Raw genomic sequence first — 11,610 nt, 5'->3', positions numbered from 1 at the left:
AGTATTCAAGACTCCGTTGAGAGCCTAATCAGAGCTCCAAAATTATTGGGTAGAGCTCTCTCAAGTGCAGATCCTGGACCTCTGCAGCAGAAATTACTCAAGGTATTTGGTAGAAATGAAAATCCCCCATCTCATCTCATCCTTGACCTAATGAATCAGACACCTCATGGACGGGGGAAAAAATAGAAACCTGAGTTTAAAACAAGCTCGTGAATAACTGATGCACAGCAGTTTGAGAACTGACGTTTAGGACATGACCCATGCCTCTAACAGCTTACACTCCAGACACCTGGAGAGGCAGCCACTGTAGATCGAGACTCTGGCTTCAGTCTTCGCCAAGCAGCACGGGCAGAACAGGAAGCTCTGGGCTTGTCTTGACCAATCAAACTGCAGTATCCAGAGGACAGGAAATCATGTCTGCTCCTCACTGATGTTCATCATTCCCGCTGCCACACAACAGTGTCATCCTGTAACCAGAGCCAGGCCAGCAGTCACCAGGAACACGTAGGCTGCCTAGTTGTGTCTAGTTGGCCTTCTTGGATATCAGCCATCCTCACAACTTCTTAAGAGCTCATTCATGCAGAAAAGCTGCAAAATGTGCTGTTCACCTGTAAGTACCAAATCCAGTGAGGTAAAAATTCTCCCAGATTAGAATTGTACCCTGTCCCCTAAATCCTACTGGGACTATCAAGAGAGGGTGTGATATAGCTAAGGTTATTGCTGGTGATGTTCTCCATGGACAACACTTAGTTCCACTAAAAATGGTCAGGCAGCTATCTTGACCCTTACCTTTGACTGGAGAAAACTGAGATCACAGGTTAACTGGCAGCCACATGGCGTAAGTATCTAACGTGGTGGGCAGGGGCAGCACACAGGTTATCTGCCTAACTGTGTGGCGAGCAGATTGCAGACCACAGGCCAAGCATCTGGGGGTGGGGCTTTAAACCCTGGGCTAAAACCATCTCTGAGCCCTCTGGGATACCTGCTGGCAGGTGAGCTGAGGATGTACACGGCAAACGTACTTGATAACACAATCCAACTGGGGAGTGGGTAAAGTGCGTTTATTTTCTTCTGTATGTTTCTTTTTCAAAAAAAAGAAAAGGAAAAGGAGAAAAAGCCTCCTGCCTTCCAGCACCCAATGTCCACTGGGCTTGGAGGGGGTGGAGCCAGGGCCAGCCCCCTAGGAGAAGGTGTAGGAGTAGAAGGCAATGGCATTGACGCTGTAGTCCATGGGGAGGAGGTGCCCGATGTGCCTGGCCCCTAGGCTGGCCCCGCCCAGGGCAGAGGAGTGCCGTAGCTTCAACAGGGTGAAGCTGGAGAAGGAGTTCTGAGCCTGGATCTCTCTGCCCTGGGTCAGCGCCAAAAGGAAACCTGGAGGAAAGAACGTAGAGGATGGAGGTGAGAGACCAGGGAGAAGGTGGGGACAGAGGGAGGGAAAGAAGAGGCCCAGGCCCTGAGGCATCCTGTGGAGGTCCCACATGCCAAATCCCTAACAGATGGTTGCACCAGGGTGCGTGAGTCCAGTAACGGCTGTGGGGCGCTGGAGCCCGAGGCCCCCAGCCCCCGATGCCTCCCGGGGGTTCCTAGGTAGCATCAGGGATCCTGGAGCTACTTCAGAGTATCTAACGGAGACCACACAGCCACCTGAAACAAGCTGCAAGGTTGCAGAAGGCACATTTCTTTCCTTCTAGCTAGGATTATGGTGACTGGGATGTCACCACATGCTGGCCAGAAGCTCCGATTTCAAGTCAGATTTGTCTTTAATTTTTAAAAGGTGGTGCCTATTTAATAAATCCTTTGGAAGAGAATGTCTTTCTAAGAGTGCAAGGAAGCTGGATGGGACATTGTAAAAGGGCTCCCTGGAAGAGTGAAGGATGAGGGTCTTGGTCTGAGACATCTGTGGCCTGCCTGTCCAGGCCTCAGGGCCCGGGTCCCAAGTCCTCCCCAGGGCAGGCTGTTTTCCCAGGCCACCCCCTTTCCAGCCCCATCTTTTGCCCTTGCCTGTCTCAATCTGCCTCCCATCCTATACTCACCTTCCTTCAGCAGCTCCCAGCTCTTCCACACAGAGCCCACACACAGGATGGGGAGGCCAATCTCCCCTTGGAACAAGACCTGGAGGAGGGCAGAAATGGATACTGGGGGCAACCAAGCCTCTCCAGTGCCAGAGGGGGAAGTTCGTTAAGACTAGCCCAACCTATCCCAGTCACTCTCCCTCTAGCTGAGAACCAGAAGGTGGACTCAAAAGAAAAAAAAAGGGAGAAAAATAGAGAGATTCATAAAGGCAAGGTAGAGAACGGAAGGGAAAAAAGAGTTAAGCAGCAACACAGAGGAAGAAAAGAGAAGGGAAGGAAATGGACAGGAGCAGGACTGAAAGAAAGGGGACAGTACATATACCACAGTAAGCCAATCTGCTATATATAAACACGGATGAGGGAGGGCACTGACCCAAAGAACTTTTTTGTGTTATAGACTTCCTGCAGAATTTTTCTCATACCCTAAGTTCCTTTAAAATCGTATCCAGTTTACAGTTTGGTGGGACAGTCTCATTCTAATGGGAAAGGGCCGAGTCTGGCCCAGCAGCTCCCCAGACTCCACTTCCCCCCTTCAACTCACCGGGTCAATCTCAGGCAACACTGCCACAACGTGTCTGCCCAGCATCTCCCCAGCCTTCCTGAAGATGTAACGGGAAAGGGGATCTCCCTGCTGAGCACCTGGCGTAGGGAGGAAGGAATGGAGTGGGTGAATACCCAGGGAGGCTCCGGTCCTCAGCGACTCTCTTTCTCTCTCTGTCGCAGGGCAGCAACAGTGCAGTGCGAGTACGATGGCTAGCAGAGGTCTCAACCAGGAACAGATGCTCACCTCACGGCGTGTGGGTAAGCCAGCCTCCAGAGCTGCCTCTCATCCTTACCCACCAGCCCCCACCAGCTACTTTCACCCTAGGAAGGGTGTCCTGGACAGAGGTGGCTCACTCCAGGCACTCAAGAAGGGCAGCTCCGCTGGGGAAAACACTGGCACCTGGTCTGTACTCCAACTTACACTGTTATTCAGTCTGTCCCCGAAGGTCTCTCTGCTCTGGGGACCCAGGACCCTACTTGAACAGCTGGCTGGTACTCCCCTCGGGGCTGCCCACCCGCCTCCAACAGTCTGCTGTTAGTCAGCCCAGCCCCTTCCTAGCTCTGCTCTGAAAGGGCCTCAGACCAGCAGGAGCTAAGAGGGCCCTACAATGCCCTGAGGCTTCAGGAATCCAAAGTAAGGGAACATGGACCGCACACTGGAGCAAAAGCAACGTGCAGACGAACAAGCCCTATGGTTCAGCTCCTCCTGAAACCCAACCAAATACGCCTAACCGCTCCGTGATTCCCTAGGCCTCTGGGTATCACTCGTTAAAAAAGAAAGTTATAGATCTGCCCAAAGGATAACTGCTTCATAAATTTCTCAGAAATAGACATACAGCCTGCACAAGCCGTGACAGCTGTCACGAAGAGAAACAGGTAATATAAAACGACTGGCAGTACAACCTGCGTGTCCTTCTGTCTCCACCTCAAGGCTCACCAGTACCAAGGCCCATGGTGGCAGAAAACTGATGGCACTTGGTCAAAGGGAAATTGGCTTCCAATCCCCATCTGAACCCTGCTCCACCCTCCAATTAGGGAGGTCTTTGCAGAACAAAGTCAGATAAAACCCTACCCATCTCCAGTACCTTCTGCAACTTTCCGGCAAAACCCAGCAAACCTGCATTTATCAAAGTCCCTATACAGGTGGGTGAGGATTCCTAGCCGATCTGGCACCTGAGAGACACAGAAAAGGCACAAGACAGTCATCAGAAGCAAAGGAAAATTCCCAGTCTGCCCACCCAGTTGGCCTTCCTGATGTCTCTACTGTTTGAAAAGCTGGAATAATATTTGTTTAAGCTCTAGAGTACAAGGATTTGAGATTTCTCATTTGAGAAAAGTTATTTGTTTTCCCAGCATGGCCTCTACTGCTCTTTAGAGGTTAGCCTGGACGCAACACAGAGCACAGACGTGCGCTCACCAAAGAGTCTTCTGCAGCTCCTTGAGGTGCTCTTGAAAAGATTTCTTTGGTCGAAGAAATCTAACCACTACTGCTCATTGCACCTCTCCCTTAAGAGTCACAACGCAGATCAAAGGCTCTGAGAAGTCAAAATTGATTTGTTTCTCCCACATTTATTTCACCACATATAGTCCATCTTCTACCTCAACTACCTTACACACCTGTAACGCCTCTGAAGGTCCCAAGAACCAGAGATTCCCTAGAATACGTTACTAAAATGGAAGAGGGCATGGGGGGCTAAAATCTGAGCATCTGTGGCAACGTATTAAGCATGTCATACGTACTTTGTCATTTAATCTTTCTAATGTCTTAATGACTAAACAATAAGAGAGGGAGCAGTAGACATATTAGTGGTGTTCAGAACCCATCTGCTGAGTCAGCTCGCCTAAGTGGCCCTCAGCCAGAGAGATGTCTCTCAAATAAACTTACTTGCCTTCTCCTCTCTCGGCCTCCACCTCTGGTGCAGCTAAAGGCAGCTGTTTCCTAACCCGCTACAAATGAGCACAGCCCAGACAAGGAGGGCAGTCAATCCCTGATGCCCTCCCTGGGTGGGAAGCTGTACCCTCCCAAGAACTCTCCCTGCCCCTCTTTAACAGGCTCTCCTCCCTGACCCATACAGCCAGAGGCAGCTCACTGGCCAACATACCTGTTCAGACTTCACCTGCTGTCCCTGTGTCTGTGTGCACTGTCTCCTGATCTCACCCCGCACCTCTCACTTCAGCCTAAACGGCGTCTGCCTTCAACTCGCCGCAGAGTCTAGCTGCCCAAGGATGAAGTCCAGCCTGTCCGCAACCTACCCTCTCCTCATGCGGGGAATGCATGCCCACCTCATTCTGAATCCGGTCCTCACAGACGACTTCTCCATCCTCCAGCTCTGACAAACAATTCACCCCGACTTCCCCGGGCCCACCCAGTCCCTCTCCTGAATTCACTCCTGCTCGGTCTCCCGCTGCCCTATCCCAGGTATGCACGTTTACCGGGGGCAGGGGAAGTACCTGGAAATAGTTGAACATGGCCTGTTTGACATAGCCAATGTCATGCGGAGCCGCCTCTAGGTTGTCGATGGAGTCAAACACTATTTTCACTGCTTGGTGTGCAATCCAGTAGGCTGCAGAGAGCAGAGAGGGCTAAGAAGATGGGGCAATCTCCCCGAGTTCACAGGGAAGGAAACTCACACCTACACAGGGTTGAGTATTACAGAGAAGTAGGTGCCCCAGTTCCCAGCCTGGGGTCCTCTAATTAAACCATATCTGACTGATCCACGTAAGGGAAAGCTGGAGGGGGAAGACTGAACAGGTGAAGCTGCGTCACACCAGCTCCCATCCCCACGTAAAGACCAGGTCAGTCAGCTGCCACCCAAACCACGAGAGTCACGGCCAGGAGCTGGACCCTAAGGGCCCTTATGAAAATGTCCACCTGCTACCTATGAAGAGGTGATGGTGGGAGGAGCTTCTAGACCCCCTTCCCACTAGCAGACTGGTACGGCACTTCCTGACATCTATGGCCTTAACCTTCACAGTGTCAATTCCCTCCTAAGGACTCCAAAAGTCAACACGGGTAGGCAACGGCTATCAGGCGGAGGCATGAATCTGAGTCCTGGGTGCAAACCACTGCTGAAGAGCACGGCCAGCCAGTAGTCCGGCATTTGCATCTCTAGATCTCTTAGTCATTATCTTGGACTCAGAGTCAGGCGCTCTCCCCAGGGAGCCCCAGGGGGTCAGCAGGCTGAGGGGAGGGGAGAGGAAGATGGGGAGCTGCAGGAAGTGAACGGTCCAGGACCCTGAGCCAGGCCCAGTCGGCGTGAGCTCACCTGAGCCCTCATCTCCCATCATGTGGCCCCAGCCACCACAGCCGCTGTCAGAGCCATCGGGGTTGATGAGCCTGCAGTTGGAACCTGTCCCAGAGATGAGCACGATCCCACCTGGGGAGAGGGCACAGGAGACTCAGTGCGGCCGAGGCCCTGCACAGAGCGCACAGCTTCTGACTGAGGAAAGAAAGGACAGAAACCGGCCCCAAGCAAAGGGATCACCACCCAGTTTTGTAGAGGAAACCGAGCCCAGCTAGTTTCCTGCCTGAAGGTGGAGGGCCTGGGTCTCAGAGAAACTCCAATCACATGGTGCCCTTCTCTAGGGAACAGAGAGGCACACGAGTCTGGGTCTCCTTGCCCAGCCAGCCTTCAAGTGACTACCTGCTTTACTGAGTCCCTACCGTGCGCCAGGGATTGTGTCAGACCCTATTCACACGGTGATACTCATTCAGTACCCTAGACCACCTTATGAATACAATTACCCCCATTTTATAGATAAGGAAATCGAAACTCAGAGCGTTCCATAACTTCTCCAAGATGGTATAGCTGGCAAAACAGGAGCTGAGATTCAAATGCCAATCTCACGATACCATCACTTCTTATACTCCCGTCACAGAGTTCCTCCCATCGGCTTTTCAGCACTTGCTGCTTTCTCCAGCCAGCTTCGTCGCTGCACTGCCCAGGGGCTCCCTCCTCTGCAACAGAGTCTCGTGTTGCATGGACTCCTTTCTTGCTTCCCATCAGGACACCCTTCCTGCCCTCCCTCCTGTCCTGTGCCTGCTCTGGCAAACCTCAGCTAATGAAGGGAGCAGGGGCTGTGATGAAGGCTGCCTCCCAGGTATTTACTAATCAACTTCTGCCAGCTAAATCTAAGGGGCTTCCCCAGGAAAACCGGTTCTCAACCTCACCCCGCCCTCCACCTCCTCACCATCCGGCGTAGCTGTGGCGATGGAGCCGGCGGCGTCAGTGGTGATTAAGTAGCTTTCGCTCAGGTAGGGAAATCGGTCCCTCAGCTCCTCCATCAGGATCCTCACCGCGTCCTCCTGATCCCCACCGCTCAGGGATAGGCCCTAGGCCACGCGGGAGGTGAACAAGCAGGCAGCGCCCCAGACCCAGCTCCTTTCTCGACCCCCTCCCCTCCTACATCTGCTCCCTGCTTGCTACCACTGGGCATACCCTGTTCACGAAGCCCCAGTCCTCCCTCGGCCACACACAGTGCCTCATCGAAGGCTGCGGCTGCAAGAAGAACCTGGACTGAGCCCTGCCAAGATGAAGGATTCAACAATGCCAGGTCAGGAGCTGGGGAGGACGACAGTGCCCTTAACAGAAGAAATCAGGCAGAGGAGCCAGTCGAGGAGAGGTAAGCTTGGTTCAGAATGCGTGGGGTTTGGCTGTGCCTGCAGGACATCTCCCTGAGGATACGTCCAGGAAGTAGCCGGAGCTACAGCAGCTCGGCAGAAAGCTGAGCCAGGAATAACAGGTAACATTTAATCAGACCTTATGGGTCAGGCTCTGTGCAAACCACTTTGGGATGTATCATGCCATTTTACCACCCCAGCAACTCTGAGGTAGCTACTGTTTTCCGTATTTTCCAAACGAGGAAACTGAGGCTTCGAGCAGGTAAGTAACCTGCTTAGGGTCACACAGCACAGATGCTGAGTGACAAAGCTGGGATTCAAACCGAGGTCTCATGGCTCTCCAAAGCCCTGTGCCCTTCCAATCCTTGTGGCTTGTAGGTGACAATGCAGCCACAAGAGTGGATGTGATCAGGTGAGTTTCCAGACCAGAGACTAAGCCCTCAAGGCCTTTCCCTTTGCAGTCATCGGACTCATCTAGTTCAAACTCGCTGTCTCAGTGTTGCTGTGACCTAATTCCCAAACTCTACCCAGACTCACCAGGCTTCGTAGAGGAACAAGAGGATCCACCCCTGCTTTCCGTTTGGCCCTGTTCACCATCTCGTTGATCCTCTCCACACACTTGTCTGTCCCGATCAGCTGGCCCCAGTCAAGGGAAGGAGGAGTTACAAAGGCCTGCATGACCTCTGTCGCCCCTACAGGCTTCCGAGTGAGCCCCCAACCCCCACCTTAACAGGAGTTACAGAGAATGAAACCACAGTCAAGCCCACTGGTCCCCTCAGTGTGGCCTTTACCCAGTGGTTTGTGCTGAGTCCATCCGCTTCTGCCAGGATCTGCCCATCCTCTGAGAGTAAAAGGACCTTGGATCGTGTGCCTCCCCTACAGAACACAAGGGGGCACTCAGTCTTGCTCAGAAAAACCTGCAGATACAGCTCAACTTGTGCAGTCCTTGTCATAGGCAGAGCCCAGAGTGAGGGGGACAGCTTCAGCAAGCCCAGTCACCATTCTCAAACCCTCCTCTGCGGTTGGGTGTTTGCTGGGCTCTTGGACTTCCAAAACATAGCTCCTGCTCAGCTTCCCTTGAGGGTATCCTACTGATCCTGCAAGACCCTACTCATATATCACCTCGTCCTCGAAACCTCCGATGTGTGGCCCACCACTATAGCTCCATTAGTTCAGCCATGTCAGTGCCCCCATGGACTCCTCTGTATGAGAAGTGCGTTAAACTGTTTTCCTGTCTGCCTCTCACTAGACTACAAGTTCCACTGGGTCAAGCTCTGGATCATTTATTTACCCTCATTCCAGGCACAGGTGACACTCAGTAAACGTGACTAAAAAGAATGGCACGTCTCTCTGCTTCTCTCACAATAGCTAAAGGCTGCCTTTAGCAGCTCCAGCTGCCAAGATTTTCGAGACACGCTTGTGAGAAATGCTGGCCAGATGACAGGAAGAGTTAATACCTGCTTAAGCAACTAAAGGGTCAAATGCTTATTACTGGGAGAAATGGTAGTTTGGAGGGAGGTCTGTGGTGGTGTGATGTATGTTTCTTTATTGATCAGTACTTTCAGGAATATCACAAAAGGACACTGAAGACCTGCTGATCAAACTCAAAGACGACAAGAAGTTTCAAGGGGTAGTTAATGCATGAGGTGGCAGATTATCGTCCCAAAGAACCTCTTGACAAACTGGAAAAATGGGTCATATGTTACTCATGAATATAACAGGGCTGAACGCGAATTTCTCTAGTTTTTTTTTAAAAAAAAAACAGTGCAATAAATACAGGGCAAGGGAGATCAATCATAACAATGCATGTGAAAAAAAAGACTTTGGGGTCCATGAGTCAGCAGTGAAATGTGACTGCCACTTAAGTAATGCGATGTCAGATTCAAAAGTAAGTGCCCTAGCTCAGACCCTCTACTGTGCCCTGATTTGACACACCCAGGGGACCCACACCCACATGCAGGGGACTTAGCGATCATTCGGTTCATCCCTCTTATCACTTCACACACGTGGTAACTGAAGCCCAGACAGGGCAAAACTCTTGCCCATAGTCACACCGAGGGGAAGAGCTATTACAAAAAGTCCTGCAGACAAGCTTCCGAACAGGAAATAAGCAAGAATAACAGAGGGTTGGATCTAGAGTGAGTAGCCTGGAGTGCCAAGAATGGAGGGGTTTCAGTCTCCCCCAGCTTTAGGTCCCAGATACCTTCCGGCAAAGGTCACTGTCCGGGATTCCACCACACCCCCGCTCCCGACCCCCAGTCCAGCAACTTCACACCTGACACCTGTTCTGCAAAACTCTCTCCGGAGCGGGAATGGAAAAAAGAAGCTTCTCCAGCGGAGCACTGTGGAGTGGGTCTTTCGTGGGAGAAAGGGCTGTGGTTCCGCCGCTAAACACAAAGGACCTCCCCCGGGGTGTGGCTGTGGCACACAGTGCCCGCAGAGCACACGACCGCGCGCGCAAGGGCACCGTCGCGCGGGCACACACTCCTCCTCCACAAGACCCCGCAGCCCAAAAGCCCAAAGTGGCCGGACCCTGACTGAGGTGGGAGGTCACCAGCCTGCCGACCTGGCCACGGCCTTCCTCCCGCCCCGCCCTCGGGCCAGAGAGTGGTCCAGGCCGCCCCTTCCGGACTCCCTCCTCCGGACCGCACTCACCCCTCTACACCCCCATAGAGCGCGGCCATGCTGCTGCTACCGCCACCGCGGATCCCGTCGTTTGCTTCCCTCCTGTCGGCGATCCCGGCCCTCCAGCCCGCTGGGCACCGCCCGGCGTCACGTGAACGTCCGTGCGGTCCAGCCGACTCCCAGTGCGCGTGCGCGAGGCGTGGCACCGTGGCCCGCCCCAAGCTTCAGGGCTGCTGGTCTGGCTATGGCACCGGGCTGGGTGAGTGCGGTCCTCAGCGGCTCCTGCAGATCGCCTCCCCGCCTCCTGAGTCCTGCTTCTGGAGATGGATACGGGATCCCAAGCGGAGGAGCCAGGAAGGGGTGTTTGGGCCGGACCCCCTAGCCCCGTTGCACTGCTTTCCCCTCAGTGCCCGGAAGTTGCTGGCAGCTCCGCCTCGCGCGTGCGCAATGCGTGGGAGCCACGTAGACTGGGTGAAACAGGACAGTGAGGTACACCTGGCCAGACCCCCACTGGGGTGTGGGTTCGGGGAGCTGCACGAAGCCAGGGGACCACTGGGAGTCCTAAAAAAGTGCACTGTTCAACCCAACACCTGCCTGGCGATGGCAGAGTCACACCGTGGGCACACGAGCACCCACTAAGACTTTACACTGGACTTGTGTGAATATGTGTAACCAGGAGTAACCAGAAGCAGGCTGGGAAAGGAGAAAGCCCCCCAGGCTGTCCTTGTAAGCCTAGAGATGAAAGAGTTCAGCTTTCACTACTTTCCAAAGAAAATTGGGTTCTTTGTAGAGGGTATTTGGGGGCTGTAGACTGCCAGGCTAACTAGCAGATACAGTTTGTGAAATAAAATTCATATTTTATGGCAAGACAAAAATTTAAACATGAAAAGTTTTATCTGCCCTTTGGCCTCCTCTCTCCCCCCTATTGTGCATTGTGTATCTGCATTATGGATCGACCAAGCCTCCCCAAACTCTTGCAGGAAGGGGGACCCCTTCCGGGGCCGGAGAGTGGGCTCTTGTCTAACGCTCAGAAATGAATTGTTCGAGGAGACACACGTGCTGACAAAGCAAGAGACTATATTGGGAAGGGGCACCCAGGTGGAGAGCAGGAGGGTAAGGGAACCCAGGAGGACTGCTCTGCCACGTGGCTTGTGGTCTCGGGTTTTATGGTGATGGGATTGGTTTCCAGGTTGTCTCTGGCCCATCATTCTGACTCAGGGTCCTTCGTGGTGGTGCACACATCGCTCATCCAAGATGGATTCCAGTGAGGAGGATTCTGGAAGTTTGGTAGGACAATATGGACTGGAGTCCATATTGGGACAATAGGACAATATGGAGTCTCTTTTTGACCTTTACCAAATTCTTTGGTTTGGTGGTGGCTTGTTATTTCCGTGTTCCTTACCAGGACCTCCTGCCATAAAACTACTTGTGCAAATGGTTACTTTGGAGCCTGGCCAGTGTGGGTGGTTTCGGTCAGTGGTTCCCCTAAACAAAACCTCCATCGGCAGAATTACCAGCTTAATCATAAAGAGCAACGTTCTCCTAACATCGGTAAGACAACTCCTTAAAGATAACATTCCTTCTTGATAAGGGGTCACATGGCACTTAGATCTGGATTATGTAAACTGTCAATAATACATCACTTAATGTACAGCCATCTTTCTCAAAAAACTTGTATTACTGTGCTTTGACTTCTAACAGGTGGAACAGTGCTGAGAGCTTTCTGAGATGCTCTTCTTGGGTTATAAT

General features: G+C 52.6%; 1 protein-coding gene across 9 annotated transcripts; it reads right to left on the bottom strand.

The window, feature by feature from the left end:
* Nucleotides 1–1,040: 1,040 nt before the first annotated feature.
* On the bottom strand, nucleotides 1,041–10,285 carry NAGK (N-acetylglucosamine kinase). Of its 9 annotated transcripts, none has more exons than XM_032652438.1 (11): nucleotides 9,892–10,057; nucleotides 8,028–8,112; nucleotides 7,774–7,872; nucleotides 6,807–6,948; nucleotides 6,406–6,573; nucleotides 5,882–5,992; nucleotides 5,067–5,179; nucleotides 3,701–3,788; nucleotides 2,614–2,711; nucleotides 2,034–2,112; nucleotides 1,041–1,371 (listed from the first exon to the last, which is right to left on the bottom strand). In XM_032652438.1, the coding sequence occupies exons 1-11, from the start codon at nucleotides 9,918–9,920 to the stop codon at nucleotides 1,181–1,183; spliced, it is 1,203 nt and encodes a 400-aa protein (XP_032508329.1). In that variant the 5' UTR covers nucleotides 9,921–10,057; the 3' UTR covers nucleotides 1,041–1,180. The 9 variants fall into 9 exon arrangements, with proteins under 9 accessions (XP_032508329.1, XP_032508332.1, XP_032508334.1 ...); XM_032652441.1 differs by having other exon boundaries at nucleotides 6,469–6,573; XM_032652443.1 differs by lacking the exon at nucleotides 6,406–6,573 and having other exon boundaries at nucleotides 9,892–10,285.
* Nucleotides 10,286–11,610: the final 1,325 nt, after the last annotated feature.

The sequence above is a fragment of the Phocoena sinus genome, chromosome 13 (genome assembly GCF_008692025.1).
Source record: "Phocoena sinus isolate mPhoSin1 chromosome 13, mPhoSin1.pri, whole genome shotgun sequence".
Classification (NCBI taxonomy): domain Eukaryota; kingdom Metazoa; phylum Chordata; class Mammalia; order Artiodactyla; family Phocoenidae; genus Phocoena; species Phocoena sinus.
The sequence above is the reverse complement of the archived record's forward strand: the minus strand, read 5'-3'. Positions and strand labels throughout refer to the sequence as shown.

What these genes read in the sequence shown, in the direction of transcription:
- NAGK (XM_032652437.1), bottom strand. Translation starts at nt 9,920, where the DNA reads ATGGCCGCGCTCTATGGGGGTGTAGAGGG. An exon ending in TTGTTCCTCTACGAAGCCTG is followed by an intron (nt 6,949 to 7,773) that starts GTGAGTCTGGGT and finishes CGCGTGGCCTAG; the next exon opens with GGCCTATCCCTGAGCGGTGG. An exon ending in GATGGGAGATGAGGGCTCAG is followed by an intron (nt 5,180 to 5,881) that starts GTGAGCTCACGC and finishes TGCTCTCTGCAG; the next exon opens with CCTACTGGATTGCACACCAA.